This window comes from Balaenoptera ricei, chromosome 13 (assembly GCF_028023285.1).
Source record: "Balaenoptera ricei isolate mBalRic1 chromosome 13, mBalRic1.hap2, whole genome shotgun sequence".
NCBI lineage: Eukaryota > Metazoa > Chordata > Mammalia > Artiodactyla > Balaenopteridae > Balaenoptera > Balaenoptera ricei.
Genome location: NC_082651.1, coordinates 84,426,216 through 84,441,199, shown reverse-complemented (window position 1 = coordinate 84,441,199; position 14,984 = coordinate 84,426,216). Strand labels below are relative to the sequence as shown.

At 42.7% G+C, this 14,984-nt stretch overlaps 2 protein-coding genes across 3 annotated transcripts in view; both read left to right on the top strand.

The window, feature by feature from the left end:
- The first annotated feature begins 5,279 nt into the window (after window positions 1-5,279).
- On the top strand, window positions 5,280-6,289 carry LOC132347123 (signal recognition particle 14 kDa protein). The gene has a single exon (XM_059893535.1). It carries the CDS (start codon window positions 5,337-5,339, stop codon window positions 5,667-5,669), a length of 333 nt encoding a protein of 110 aa, XP_059749518.1. The 5' UTR covers window positions 5,280-5,336; the 3' UTR covers window positions 5,670-6,289.
- A 2,304-nt stretch (window positions 6,290-8,593) lies between these two features.
- The window catches only part of UBXN2A (UBX domain protein 2A), a 44,920-nt gene continuing 38,529 nt past the window's right edge, over window positions 8,594-14,984 (top strand). Inside the window, exon 1 of one of the 2 annotated variants that reach the window (XM_059893532.1) lies at window positions 8,594-8,819. The gene's annotated coding sequence lies outside the window, so the exon portion shown is untranslated. Of the gene's footprint in view, window positions 8,820-8,950; window positions 9,020-14,984 lie in introns of those variants that run through there. The other variant, XM_059893533.1, reaches the window with a different exon arrangement.

The following is a 14,984-nucleotide window of genomic DNA, read 5'->3' as shown; positions in this document are numbered from 1 at the left end:
AGAGTTGGTACTGATTCCATAAGTATAAGATGAGTTCCAAGAGACGGTATTTCTAAGAAGCATGACACATTTTATGAACACTGAATCATGAGACAAAATCAGAATTGGTGACATTAGTATTTTATACTCTCCAATATGATAACTACCACATATGGCTATTTAAATCTAAATTTAAGGGGCTTCCCTGGTGGCACAGTGGTTAAGACTCCACCTGCCAATGCAGGGAACACAGGTTTGAGCCCTGATCTGGGAAGATCCCACATGCCACAGAGCAACTAAGCCCGTGCACCACAACTACTGAGCCTGCACTCTAGAGCCTGTGAGCCACAACTACTGAGCCCGCGTGCCACAACTACTGAAGCCCGCACACCTAGAGCCCGTGCTCCACAACAAGAGAAGCCACCGCAATGAGAAGCCCACACACCACAGCGAAGAGTAGCCCCCGCTTGCTGCTACTAGAGAAAGCCTGTGCACAGCAACAAAGACCCAACGCAGCCAAAAATAAATAAATAAATAAACAAACAAATAAATAAAAAATGGATCGAACACCTAATGTAAGAGCAAAAACTATAGAATGCTTAGAAAAGAACATAGAGGAAAATCTTCATGACATTTGATTTGGCAATAGTTTCTGCCAAAAGCACAAGGGGAAAAAAAGAAAAAACAGATAAACTGAACTTTATCAAAATTAAAAACCTGTGTATCAGGGACTTCCCTGCAGTCCAGTGATTAAGATGTCACCTTCCGGGCTTCCCTGGTGGCACAGTGGTTAAGAATCCGCCTGCCAATACAGGGGATACAGGTTCGAGCCCTGGTCTGGGAAGATCCCACATGCCACGGAGCAACTAAGCCCATGTGCTACAACTACTGAGCCTGCGCTCTAGAGCCCACAATCCACAACTACTGAGCCCGAGTGCCACAACTACTGAAGCCCGCTTGCCTAGAGCCTGCGCTCTGCAATAAGAGAAGCCACCACAATGAGAAGCCCGCGCACCACAACGAAGAGTAGCCCCCACTCACCGCAAGTAGAGAAAGCCCGCACACAGCAATGAAGAGCCAATGCAGCCAAAAATAAAATAAATAAAATAAATAAATTTATTTAAAAAAAAAAAAGATGTCACCTTCCAATACAGGGGGTGTGTGTTTGATTCCCAGTGGGGGAGCTAAGATCTCACATGCCTTGTGGCCAAAAAAACAAAACATAAAACAGAAGCAATATTATAACAAATTCAATAAAAGACTTTAAAAATGGTCCACATCAAAAAAAAATCTTAAAAAAAACCCCAAAACCTTGTGTATCAAAGTTCACTATCAAGAGAGTGAAAAGACAACCCACAGAATAGGAGAAATATTTGCAAATCACATACCTGATAAGGTATTAAAGTCTAGAATACATAAAAATCTCCTACAACTCAACAATAAAAAACAACCCTACTTAAAAATGGGTAAAGGGGCTTCCCTGGTGGCGCAGTGGTTGAGAATCTGCCTGCTAATGCAGGGTACACGGGTTCGAGCCCTGGTCTGGGAAGATCCCACATGCCACGGAGCAGCTGGGCCCGTGAGCCACAACTACTGAGCCTGCGCGTCTGGAGCCTGTTCCCCGCAACGGGAGGGGCCGCGATAGTGAAAGGCCCGCGCACCGCGATGAAGAGCGGTCCCCGCACCGCGATGAAGAGTGGCCCCCGCTTGCCGCAACTAGAGAAAGCCCTCGCACGAACCGAAGACCCAACACAGCCAAAAATAAATAATAAAATAAATAAATAAAGTAGCTATAAAAAAAAATTAAAAAAAAAAAAATGGGTAAAGGACTTGATTAGACATTTCTCCAAAGAAGATATACAAAAGTTAATAGCCGCATGAAATGATGTTCAACATCGTTAGTCACTAGGGAAATACAAATCAAAACTGTAATGAGATACAACTTCACACCCATTAAGATGGCTATTTTATAAAAAAACAAACAAAAACAGAAAATAACAAGTGTGTTGAGGATATGGAGAAATTGAAACCCTTGTGCATTGTTGACTGGAACGTAAAATGCTGCACTTATTTTACACCTTGGCAGTTCCTCAAAAAATTAAACATAGAAATACCATATGGGGACTTCCCTGGTGGTCCAGTGAGTAAGACTCTGTGCTCCTAACGCAGGGAGCCCAGGTTTGATCCCTGGTTGCGGAACTGGATCCCGCATGCATGCCACAACTACGAGTTTGCATGCCGCAGCTAAGAAGTCCTCATGCTGCAACTAAAGATCACGCATGCTGCAACTAAAGATCATGCATGCTACAACTAGGACCTGGCGCAGCCTAAATAAATAAATAAATAATTTTAAAAAAGAAAAGAAATACCATATGATGCATTAATCCCACATCTAGGTATACCCAAAAGAACTGAAAGTAGAGACTTAATTGGATACTTGTACACCAATGTTCACAGCAGCATTATTCACAATAGTCAAGAGGTAGAAACAATCCAAATGTCCATCCACAGATGACTGAATAAACAGAATGTGATATATATTGAATACATACAATGGAATATTATTTAACATAAAAAGGAATGAAATTCTGATATCATACAACATGATGAACTTGTAAAACATTATACTAAGTGAAATAAACCAGACACAAAAGGACAAATATTATATGATTCCACTTATAAGAGGTACCTAGAATAGGGCAACTTCATAGAGATAGAAAGAGATTATCAGAGGCTGGAGGAATGGGGGAGTGGATTGAGGAGTTATTGTTTAAATGGATACAGAGTTTCTGTTTGGGTGATGAAAAAGTCTTGGAAGTGGATAGTGGTGAATTGCACAAGATTGTGAAAGTACTTAATGCTACTTAAAAATGGTAAAGAAAAAAAAAAAAGGACTTCCCTGGTGGCACAGTGGTTAAGAATCCACCTGCCAATTCAGGGGACATGGGTTCGAGCCCTGGTCCGGGAAGATCCCACATGCTGCAGAGCAACTAAGCCCATGGGCCACAACTACTGAGCCTGTGCTCTAGAACCTGTGAGCCACAACTACTGAAGCCCACACACCTAGAGGCCATGCTCCGCAACAAGAGAAGCCACCGCAATGAGAAGCCTGTGTACCACAATGAAGAGTAGCCCCTGCTTGCCACAACTAGAGAAAGCCCACGCACAGCAATGAAGACCCAACATGGCCAAAAATAAAATAAACAATAAAATTAAAAAAAAGCAACTGAGCTTATTAAAAAAAAGATCATATTAAAAAAAATGGTAAAAAAACCAAACCAAACCAAAACAATAACAAACACCCTACAGTATTTTGATTATTGTTCTATTGTTACAGAAGTCAAAAAATAGATCAGCAGAACAGAACACAGACCCAGAATACAGGGCCCAGAAACAGTCCTCAGCATTGATAGGGATTTGGTATATAAGGTAGCATTACAAATTTGTAAGAAAAAAGGGACTGTTTGATAAATGGTCTTGGGACCATGAGCTCTATCTATTAGATACTACACCAGATAAGTATACCTAGATCTAAGTCCAAGATGTCAACCTGTTCTTTAATAAGCAAGATGGAAGGGCATTAAAATAGATCATTCACTGAACATAGTTAAGCAGATTAAAATAGAAAGTTAACTACAGATGTACTAATACCCCCTTCCCAGATGCCCAACTAAAAGATTAATAGGAAACCAATAAACAGATTTGCACTGAAAAAAATCAATCAGTGTAATACACTAAATTAATAGAATGAAGGAAAAAAAAAACACACGATCATCTCAATTGACACAGAAAAGTATTTGACAAAATCCAAGAAACTTTCATGATAAAAACACTCAACAAACTATGACTAGAAGGGAGTTTCTTCAACATGAAAAAGGGCAATCATACTCAATGGTGAAAGGTTAAAAGCTTTCCCCTTAAGATTACGAATAAGACAAGGAAGCCTACTTTTGCCATTTCTATTCAAAATTATATGGGAAGTTCTAGCCAGAATAATTAGGCAAAAATTTTAAATAAATAAATAAATGCCATCCAAATTAGAAAGGAAGAAGTAAAACTATCTCTATTCACAGATGATGTGATCTTGTATGTATAAAATACTACAGAATCTATTTTAAATTTTTTTATTTTTATTTGTTTTATTTTTTGGCCATGCTGCACAGCTTGCAGGATCTTATTAGTTCACTGACCAGGGATTGAACCCGGGCCCCAGGCAGTGAAAACGTGGAGTCCTAATCACTGGACTGCCAGGGAATTCCCAAGAATCTATTTTTTAAAACCCACACAACTATCAGAGCTAATAAATGAATTCAGCAAAGATACTGTATACAAGATCAACACACAAAAATCAGTGGTATACACTAATGATGAAAAATCCCAAAGGAAATTAAGAAAGCAATTCCTTTCACAACAGCATCAATAAAAATAAAATACTTGGGAATAAATTTAACCAAGGAGGTACAAGACTTGTACACTGAAAACTACAAAACAAAGAAGACATAAGTAAATGGAAAGATGTCCATATTCATGGTTTGAAAAAACTTAACACTGTTAAGATATCAATACTCGAATTGATCTACCAATTCAAAGCAATTCCTATCAAATTTTTTTTTTTTTTTTTTTTTTTAACAGAAAAGGAAGAGCTGGTCTTAAATTGCAAGGGACCTGGAAAAACCAAAACAATTTTTAAAAAGAACAAAGTTGGAGGACTCACACTTCCTGATTTAAAAACCTACTACAAAGCTGCAGTAATTAAAACATTATGGTACTGTAAGCAGCTCTTTGCAGGAGATCAACCTCAGCAGAAAACCGCCTTTCTTGTCATTTTAGCAAAGCTATACTATAACTAATTTTTAACCCCCATGCTCTACTCATCTCTGGCCCACACACACCTTTCAAATCTTTTAATCACACAATACTTTGCCTAACTTGTCGGTTCTTTCCATAGATCAAAGAAGTCAAAATGAAGAATAAGTAATTAACAGATGACCAAATCTCTTCCCTACCTTCCCCTTCAGTAATCTCCTGAACAAACTGTGTGACCAAACTGTGTGAACCAAACTGTATGATAACATCTAGAGGAAGATCACAAGAAGTCAATGAGCCTGCAGGCAGGTGGGGGATGGTAACGACTCTGACCCCATATCTCAATGATTAACTGAGATTACTTCCCTCCTTCCCTTTAAAACTTTCATGGCTGAGCAGAATTTTCGGGGGTGGTTTTTGGAGGACCTTGAGTCCACCATCACCCCAGATTGCCAGCATTCTGATTTTTGTTTTAATAAATTCATTTAGTGAAACTTCCGGCTCTAACGGCTTGGGGCTTATGCTGACGGAGCGGAGGCAGCAGGGTCAGGATGGTGCTGCTGGAGAGTGAGCAGTTCCTGACGGAGCTGACCAGGCTCTTCCAGAAGTGCCGGTTGTCGGGCAGCGTGTTCATCACCCTGAAGAAGTATGATGGTCGAACTAAACCCATTCCAAGGAAGGGTTCTGTGGAGGGCTTTGAGCCCTCAGACAACAAGTGTCTGTTAAGAGCTACTGACGGGAAAAAGAAGATCAGCACTGTGGTGAGCTCCAAAGAAGTGAATAAGTTTCAGATGGCTTATTCAAACCTACTGAGAGCTAACATGGATGGGCTGAAGAAGAGGGACAAAAAGAGCAAGAGTAAGAAGAGCAAAGCAGCGCAGTGAAGGGCACCAGATTCCCGCCTTCACCAGCTAACCACTGAATTGCTATTTTTCCTTTGGTTTTTACTTTTGGCCACAAAGCTGGGTTTCTCATTCCCCTACAATAACTGTTTTCATGTGAGATTAGGGTCAGTTTTGGATGGAAGAAGGGCTGCAGTGTTTACAGGGTAGTTACAAGAAGCCAGTTTATTTTATATCTGGCTAAGTGGTCTGTGTTGTGTGGTTGTATGTTTCTGGATAATAGTTTACAGTCTCTGTAGCCGTCTGTGAAGAGCACTGTATCATTAAACCTGTATTTATCAGTACTGACCATCTTTTATTCCTTTTCCCATCCCATAGAAAGTTTCTGGCAATAGCTCCTCATTCTGGAATGACTGATTATGAATAGGCTTTAGGCCCTGTCTTATGAGTTACTGGAATTGAAACCTGACAATTTTATAAAAAGTTGTGTTATTTCATGGGTATTTTTCCCAACTTGGCTGTGTAATTTTATCATCATAGTTCCTTTAGCAAATTTGAATGAGTTCTCATAGCGAAATGAGAGTCTGCTTAACCAACTAAGGATAAGCCTATTACAAAATCATCAAGAATAAAGATTCCAAGTTAATGATGAAAAAAAAAAATTCATTTATTATTTATTTATTTTATTGTTGGTTGCATTGGGTCTTCATTGTTGCACGCAGGCTTTCTCTAGTTGCAGTGAGTGGGGGCTACTCTTTGTTGTGGTGCGTGGGCTTCTCATTGCAGTGGCTTCTCTTGTTGAGGAGCACGGGCTCTAGGCACACAGGCTTCAGTAGTTGTGGCATGTGTGCTCAGTAGTTGTGGCTCACGGGCTCTAGAGCACAGGCTCAGTAGTTGTGGCGCTCGGGCTTAGTTGCTCCATAGCATGTGGAATCTGCCCGGACCAGGGCTCAAACCCGTGTCCCCTGAATTGGCAGGTGGATTCTTAACCACTGCGCCACCAGGGAAGTCCCCGGCATTCTGATTAGAGGCACCTTTGCTACCAACATTTGTGAGTATGTAACTGACTTTGTAAGCGGCAAGCAACAGAACCCCCATTGGATAACAGCACTGGTGTAAGGACAGATATATAGATAAATGGAACAGAATTTTGAGTCCAGAAATAAACCAACATATCTAGGGTCAGTTGATTTTTGACCAGGGAAGAGTCCTCTCTTTATCAAATGGTGCTGGGACAAAAAAGAAGAACAGGAAAAAGAAGAGGCCTCACATAAAGGCCATCCATAGAAAAGTCTCTTTGCCCTAAGGAATCAAAGTAACTCCTTACCAGTGGCTTCAACAGACAAGATTTCTGGAGAACTGGTTTGAAAGTTGAACTCACCACGGGATCCCAGAATTGCTCTCCTGAAGAAGAGTTCAAACGACTCACAGGGTGCCTTTACCTGTGTGGGGATAGCAGGGGTCTGTAGGTGAGGCCCAGTATCAATCTGAATCCCAGCACTAAAAACTATCAAGTAAAAGGGAGATGGCCTCTGTGCGATGACCTAGAGGGGTGGGATAGGGAGGCTGGAAGGGAAGCGATATGGGGACACGTGCATGCATATGGATGATTTCCTTTGTTGTGCAACAGAAACTAACACAGTATTGTGAAGCAATTATACTCCAAGATCTATTTAAAAAAAAAAAAAGGAAAAAAGGAAGAAAAAGATAGAGAGGGAGAGAGATAGAAAGGGAGAGAGAGAGACAGAGACAGAAAGAAATAGGAAGGAAGGGAGGGAGGGAGGAACAAAGGAACAAAGGATGCACCTTTCACTGAACTGCCTGACCCAGTAGAATATTCCTGCTGTAACAAATGTCCCTTAGTTTAAAATAATAAATGTTTTGTCCAAGTATTTATGTAAAAAAAAAAAAAAAAAAACTGTCACGTAAAAACAAATAGGGAAATAGAGATTATATTTGAAAGGATTATTGGGGGGAGGGGGAAGACTACTGAAATAAGGCTGGAGGACAATTACAATGCGGAGAATGTTCAATTGTGAAAAACAAAATCCTGGATTTAGATAAAGAGAGACTTTATTGGAAAGGCTTATTCCAAGAAGAGGAAAAGGAACTACTGCAATGGGGTTTGGGGGATGAGGCAACAACCATCGCTACAGGGGAACGCTATGACCGTGAAGTCTGCAACTGTCTCCAAGGTCAGACAGAAAATGGCCCTTCTTGTATAGGGAGGAGCGAACAAAGGTTACAAAGAACTGGGTGTGGGGCACAGTGGAATGGGTGGGTGGAGGTGGCAGTGATCGCGTGGCAGATCAGAGTGGTTTACATGGAGGTCAGCCTATTTTTCAGGAGTGATGGTGAAGGAGGGCTTGTACGCTGGATCAGGATGAGGGTGGGTCAAAGTTTAGGAGCCCGGAGGAAGGAGAGAAGCTTAAGTTTGGTCAAAACAAGGTAGCTGGTATTTTGTCCAGATTGGTCAGTGAGAACAATCAGTAAAGCTAATCATTTATGAGGCAAAAAAAAAAGGGAATTTGGAGGGTCTATGTCTGACCTTGTCATAGGTAAACAAGGGGGCATCCCTGAGTCTTATCTAAACCACGTGGGGAAGGGTGGTTTCTTCCTTGCTGTCAGCCCTTTCAGGGGCACGAAAGGATGGGAGGATTTTTTTTAACCGTCGCTTTCCAGAATCACAGGTCTCAGGTGAAGTTCAACATGGTCAGAATGCAGGTAAATCTCTCCACGGATTCAATCAGCGGCTGACGACCTACGGAGGTAAGTTGATGCTGGGTTCTCAGGTGGGTAGCTCTCTGCATTTTCCGCGTCGGGTGAAGAGGCAAGGAGTAGCAGTGCCCACGGGAAGAAAGAGGCGGCCGCCATTAGCGCGGGTAACGCTGCGGCCCGAGGCGGCCGGCGCCGCCAGCCCCGCCCCCGCGCGCCCTCGCGCGCCCCCCGCGGCCCCGCGCGCGCTCTCGGGTCTGCGCAGAGCCGTCCTCGGCGCGTCCTCGGCGCCGGGCGGCAGTGACCGAGGGGGTGCGCAGGGTCGCAGCCGCGCGGCAGTCGAGCTTGAGAGGGTCTGGGGACAGCAGTGCTCCCAGTCTGAGGGGCGGCGGCGGCGCCCGCGGCCCCTGAGCGAATTGAGGACGAGGCCGCTAGGCGACGGCGTGGCGGGGCCCCCTCCAGCGGCCGCGTCCGGAGGTGAGTTTCCTGGGGCCGCGCCGCGCTCGGCTGGGCCGGCCGCCGGGGGTGGGCAGGCGTTTCCCGGGCGGGGCGGTGGCGGTCGTTGGGTCGGGCCGAGTCGCCGCACCCTGTCTTTGTCTCGGTTTCGGTGCTCGCGTCTGCGACCTCGAAAGGGCACAGTCGCGCGACGGCCGGGGCGGGACTCCTGGTCAGCGCAGGTGAGGCGCGGCTCTGGGCCCGCTGACTGCGCTGCTTTCCCGAGCGGCGGACTCCGGGAAAGCGCCGCGGTGGTTTTCTCTTTCTGCGAGCGCTCGGAAACTTCGAGTTCTCTATTCTCCAAATGCAGAAGTGCAGTACAGAAATCCAGAGCATGTCTTGTTTGGGGTGGACATTTCTTCGGTAACTTCATTAGCTGGCTCCCGCAACTCACTTTTATTTTGTAGGCTTGATGGTCTCTGTTTTCATATTTAATTTCTTTTTTTCTCTGTGTCCGTTTTTATTTGCAGTTTGTTATTTGTTAGCAATGACGAACGTTAGTGTGGCATCCAGCGTTGCTTCCTTCGTACTTATTCGAGATCATTGAAAGACAGGTGGGACTTCCCTGGCGGTCCAGTGGTTAAGATTCCGCGCTTCCCTTGCAGGGGGCGCGGGTTCCACCCCTGGTCGGGGGAACTAACATCCCGCATGCCGAGCGGCGACCAAAAAAATAAATTTAAAAGAAGTAATAGTAAAGATAGGAAATTGACAGTCTGTGTTTATGTCAATGTGGAATTGTAAAGTGTGACAGATTGTATAAGCGACGTGAAAACCAGCTTCTTTACTTCATAGTCGTAGCTCAAGTGTGCTTTTGAACTGTTTATAACGTTTTTAATTATATTGATACTTTAGTTTTAATGGGAAACTCTTTAGAAGTTGATGTTGTGTCTTCTATGTAAATATGCTGCAAGTCATATTGATTTAAAAAGCAGTTAAATCCAGTCAATGTTGAGCACGTATGTGTAACACTGAAGTTAGAGCGAGGCACTGATCTAATCCAAAAATGAATAAGAATTGTGTGCAGGATGGAGGGAGTGATTAAGCACACAAACAATGATGCAAGGCAAAAACTACAACGCGTTGAGCACTGACTCTTAGCCCTGTGTGTCGTAAATACTTTACATGCATACTTTAATTACTTAATATTTAATGCTAATTGCCTAGTTTATCAGCCGAGTGTTTTTAGTACCTGTTGTGTGCTGAGTACTAACGATATGATTGATGGTGACCATTATAGGTTTTTGGCTTTAAAGACTTTACATTGTCATTGGAGGACACAAGTAACCACACAAGTGAATGCCAGTCTACCTAGAGAGAAGCTAAAAAGGAAGAATGTAGGGTGTTGTGAGAGCGTGTAACCGGGATACATATCCCAGCTGAAGAAATCAGTTAAGGTTTCCCTAGGAAAGTAATCTTTGCACTCAAGTTATTACGGGTAAATAGGAATTAGGTGAAGGTGACTCCCAAAGGAGGGAAGAAAGGTCCAGGTAAAGGAAATCAGTTGCACAGAGTCTTCGGAAGGTTTTGGGAACTGAAGGTCAGAGCAGTTGGAAAGTGTGTGGAAAGCGAAAGGGGGCTGTGGTTAGGGCCCCAGAGATGATGTGGGGCCTTTTAAACAATGTTAAGGATTTAGGACCAGCTTTTTCTTTTCTTTTTTTAAACTTTTATAGGAGAGTTTTCAAACCACTCAAATGTAGTGAGAGAACATTGCAGTGAACTCCCCTGTCATGTTATCCAAAGGATTTAGACCTTATTTGAACAGTAGTGGGAGGTCCCTGAAGGATTTTAAGCAAGGAAGTCCCACAATCAAATTTGTATCTTAATCAAAAAGGTCACCCTGACTCCTGCGTAGACACTGAATTGAATGCGGACAAGAATGGATGTGGGGAAACCACCCAGAGATGGTCGTTGGGACTAGGTTTGTGGCTGTGATGGTAGGGCAAATTCTAATGTAACAGGGAAGAGCCAAATTGGACTCCATGTTGGATCTGTTTCTTTAACCTTTGCTTTCTGCTGCTTTTGTTCACTAAAAGAATAGTGTGTATACATAATGCCCTGCCTGGGGGAACCCTGCCCCTCTGCCTGAAGGTTAAACCAAAGTGCCTTTGTTCAGGGAAACATCTGGACCCTGTCCCACCTGTGGATGGCCACAAGAAAGAAGAAATTAACACATCCCCTCCTCGAGGCTGGCCATCCCAGGGGATATTTGCAAAACTTATGGCCTTTTTACTTTACTTCCTCATCTCCTCCCCCTCTCTGTGCTATAAAAGAAACTGACATCCACACCCCTGGAAGATGGTTTTTCAGAGACACTTGTCTGCGATCTTCTCGGTCTTCTGGCTTTCCGAATAAAGTCGTGTTCCTTGCCTCAGCACCTTGTCTCCGATTGATTGGCCAGTTGTGTGGCAAGCAGAGCGAGCTTGGACTCGGTAACACCGAGTACATAATTGATCTCTCCTTGCTGTGTTAGTAATTCTATATTCATGCCTTTTGGAAGAATTATGGAAGGTTTTCTTAAGATTGTATTTGAGATGGGTTTTGCAAGGTAAATAACATTTCAGTATGGAGTCCATTCTGAAATGAGAACATCTTGGTGTCAAGAGGATGGCTGACTCAGCAACCTTAACAGTTTCTGCAGAAGTTTCACCTTTCTCCTAGGATTTTCTCATTTAAATTACTTTTGTCACTATCACTTTGGCCTTTGGGAGCATATAACTTCCCTTATTAACAATTTTTTCTAGAAGACAACAAAAATGTATTTTCTTCATTACTGCAATTACAGCTAAGATAAGCTGAAACTTCCCAAAAGATTTCATTTTATTGTTGAATACGTAATAGTTAATAAACTAGAATTCACAAATATACAAATAAACTGTCTTTTAAAGTGTTTAATCTGATGCTCCCATAGTTTGCTCTTGGAAGCCTAATCCTATTCCATAGAAGATGTAACTGAAAGGTGATCCAATGGTTTCTTTAAAGAGAAACTTCAGCTTCTACATAGCAGGCCTAGTGGCATAAATCTTGATGTAAATCCATAATCTTAAAGACAATAGCCCGTAGTATATGTTTATAAAAATAAGTAAAATTTGTACTATGCAAATTTTTCTTTCAAATTCTAATGTATACATTTAAAAGACTACATTTCTTAGTAGTCTAAATCTATTTTGACTGAATTTTCCTTTTAGTCGATATGTTCCAAGAAGCTCAGTCTACTCTGGCTCCTGACTGATTTTATTACTGCAGTTGTTGGGAGTAAGTGAGATAATATTTGAGAAGGTGTTGAGTAAACTGTGATATACAATACAAATGTAAGATGGTAGTGGTACTAATTAGGAGTAAACTGAAACAAAATGAAGGAAATTCTGTTCATCTGTCCATTCTGATGCCCAGCCTCATACTGGTAACTAAGATATTGGTCAGATGGCTTTTTTATTCTCTACATACTGTACACAACGACTTAGGTTCATTCGTGTCACATGACTGATGATTGTAGATGCTCAATAGATATAAATTTTACATGGTCCATTTCCGTATTACTAATTTATGGTAGGAAATACCTAAAATAATGGTGACTTTATGTCCATTATAGAATGAGTTTTTACTTCATAATTCTATGCCAAGGAAAAACATTCAGTATGTTTTTCCTTGTTAGTCTGTAAACTCCCTGGTGATAGATACTGTGTCTGTCCTATTGACTCTCCTATCATTAGTTCTAAACCAGTGCTTTACACAAAGTGGTGGGAGGTTCAATAAATATACAGATGTTGTTTAATTAGTGAAATCAAAAGTAAAATTTCATAGCCATGCCAAAATTAGAACTTTTTAAAAATCATTATTAAAAAAATTTTTTTTAGTTTTTTTTTTTGAGTTTTTATTTATTTTATTTATTTTCCTTAATTTTTTTTTGGCTGCATCAGGTCTTAGTTGTGGCACATGGGATCTTTGTTGAGGCATGCAGGATCCTTTTCGTTACAGCGCAGGTCTGCTCAGGTTTCTCTCTAGTTGCAGCGCACAGGCTTCTCTCCAGTTGTGGCGTGCAGGTTTTCTCTCTCTAGTTGTGGTGCACAGGCTCCAGGGCATGTGGACTCTGTAGTTTGTGGCACGTGGGCTCTGTAGTTTGTGGCACGCGGGCTCTCTCATTGAGACACACGAACACAATAGTTGTGGCACGTGGGCTTAGTTGCCTCGCAGCATGTGGGATCTTAGTTCCCTGACAAGGGATTGAACCCACGTCCCCTGCATTGGAAGGCGGACTCTTTACCACTGGACCACCAGGGAAGTCCCCAAATTAAAACTTTTGAGACTTAAGTCTGAAGGTGTTTTCTTACCATAAGTCCTTGTAACAGAGGTTATGATTGTGGGCTGGGAAAAGAGAAGGGAGCATAACATTATTGTATTCTCATTATTGTATTTCTTTTGTTCTCAAAACAACCTTCTTAGGAGGATAATTATTTCCAAGTTACAAGTTAGGCAACTAGGACTTAGAGAAGTTAAATAACAACACTTAAGCTCAAAAATGATGTAGCCAGTATTCCAGTACAGGATACTTTGAATCCAGAGTCTGTTCTTCATTCTCTTTTGCTGTCATACAACAAGTAAAAACAATTATCAGTAGCTTATAACTACGAAATGATGAAAAATATTAGTAATTTGCTAGAGAACAGTAACCTATTAACAGGAAACATAGTGAGATACTTTAAGGATGGCTACTCCTTGCTTTGCGCTTGCTAAGCACTACAGAAGAAACAGGAAATGTGTAAGTTGTGATACCTGTCTTCAAGGATCTTGGATCTAGGAGAGCTAAAAGAAACAATAGTAAGTAATATCAGACAATATGATTTAAATGACAAAGATCTAAATGCTTTAGGAGAGGATTATTAATAAGGGTTTACTATTTCACCTTTACAGTAGGAGTAGATCTTGAGCTGGGACTTGAAGGATAATTTAGATTTGAATGCCTAGAAGTGAGGCAGGAGATAGATGGGCTCCAGGCTAGGCATTTACAACTGGCCTCCTGTTCACACCTCCTGGGGTGAGAAGAAGATGGGCTCCAAGCTGGACATTCATTACCAGCCCCCTGTTTACACTTCCTGAAGCAAGAGACAAACGGGCTCCGGGACTACATATTATGACCGGACTTCTGTCTGTATTTCGAGATCTGCACCTCGTTATAAAAACCAGCAACAGGAATAGGGTAAATAACCAGACATTGGGCATTTTTATGGCAGGGACAGAGTGGGACTAAACCCTATTAAAGGATCAAGAGGTCATACACTTCCCATCATTGGGACAAGGGAGACATTACGCATGCGCAAAAGCCTTCATGGGCTCAAAAAGGCAGGGAATGCCAGACCATAGTTAAGTGTTGCTATCTCCTCCCAGAGGCCTTCGCGGTGGGATCCACCTTAACTTAGGGGTGCGTGCGCACCCAGGGGAGGGTCCAGAAGCAAATTAGCCATGGGGTCAAAACACTACTATTGGCCAAAAGAAGACAAAGACCTGGAAGACTGCCCTCTTATAAAGGATTTAAACTTCCCAAGGGCACTACTCTCTCTGAGTTCCTCCGTGCGTGTCCTTCAGCATGTACTTTGTTTTCCCAGTAAACTTTTTTTTTTTTTTTTTAAAGCCTTATTCTTTTAAATTTTATTTATTTATTTATTTATGGCTGTGTTGGGTCTTCGTTTCTGTGCAAGGGCTTTCTCCAGTTGTGGCAAGTGGGGGCCACTCTTCATCGCAGTGCGCGGGCCTCTCACTATCGCGGCCTCTCTTGCCGCGGAGCACAGACTCCAGACGCGCAGGCTCAGTAATTGTGGCTCACGGGCCCAGCTGCTCTGCGGCATGTGGGATCTTCCCAGACCAGGGCTCGAACCCGTGTCCCCTGCATTGGCAGGCAGACTCCCAACCACTGCGCCACCAGGGAAGCCCTCCAGTAAACTTTTTGCTTTTCTCTTTACCTTCTGCCTCCTTGCCTGAATTCTCTCCTGACAAGGCAGGTAAGAAACAGGGACCCAGGCCCTAGCTGCTGGCCCCTGTGGTCCAGTGGTTAGGACTCCCTGTCCCGGAACTAAGATCTTGCTTCCTGCTACTGCTTGCTGCTGCTTGCTGCAAGCTGCCGCTTACTGCTGCCTGTGTCCAAAATCAGAAGGA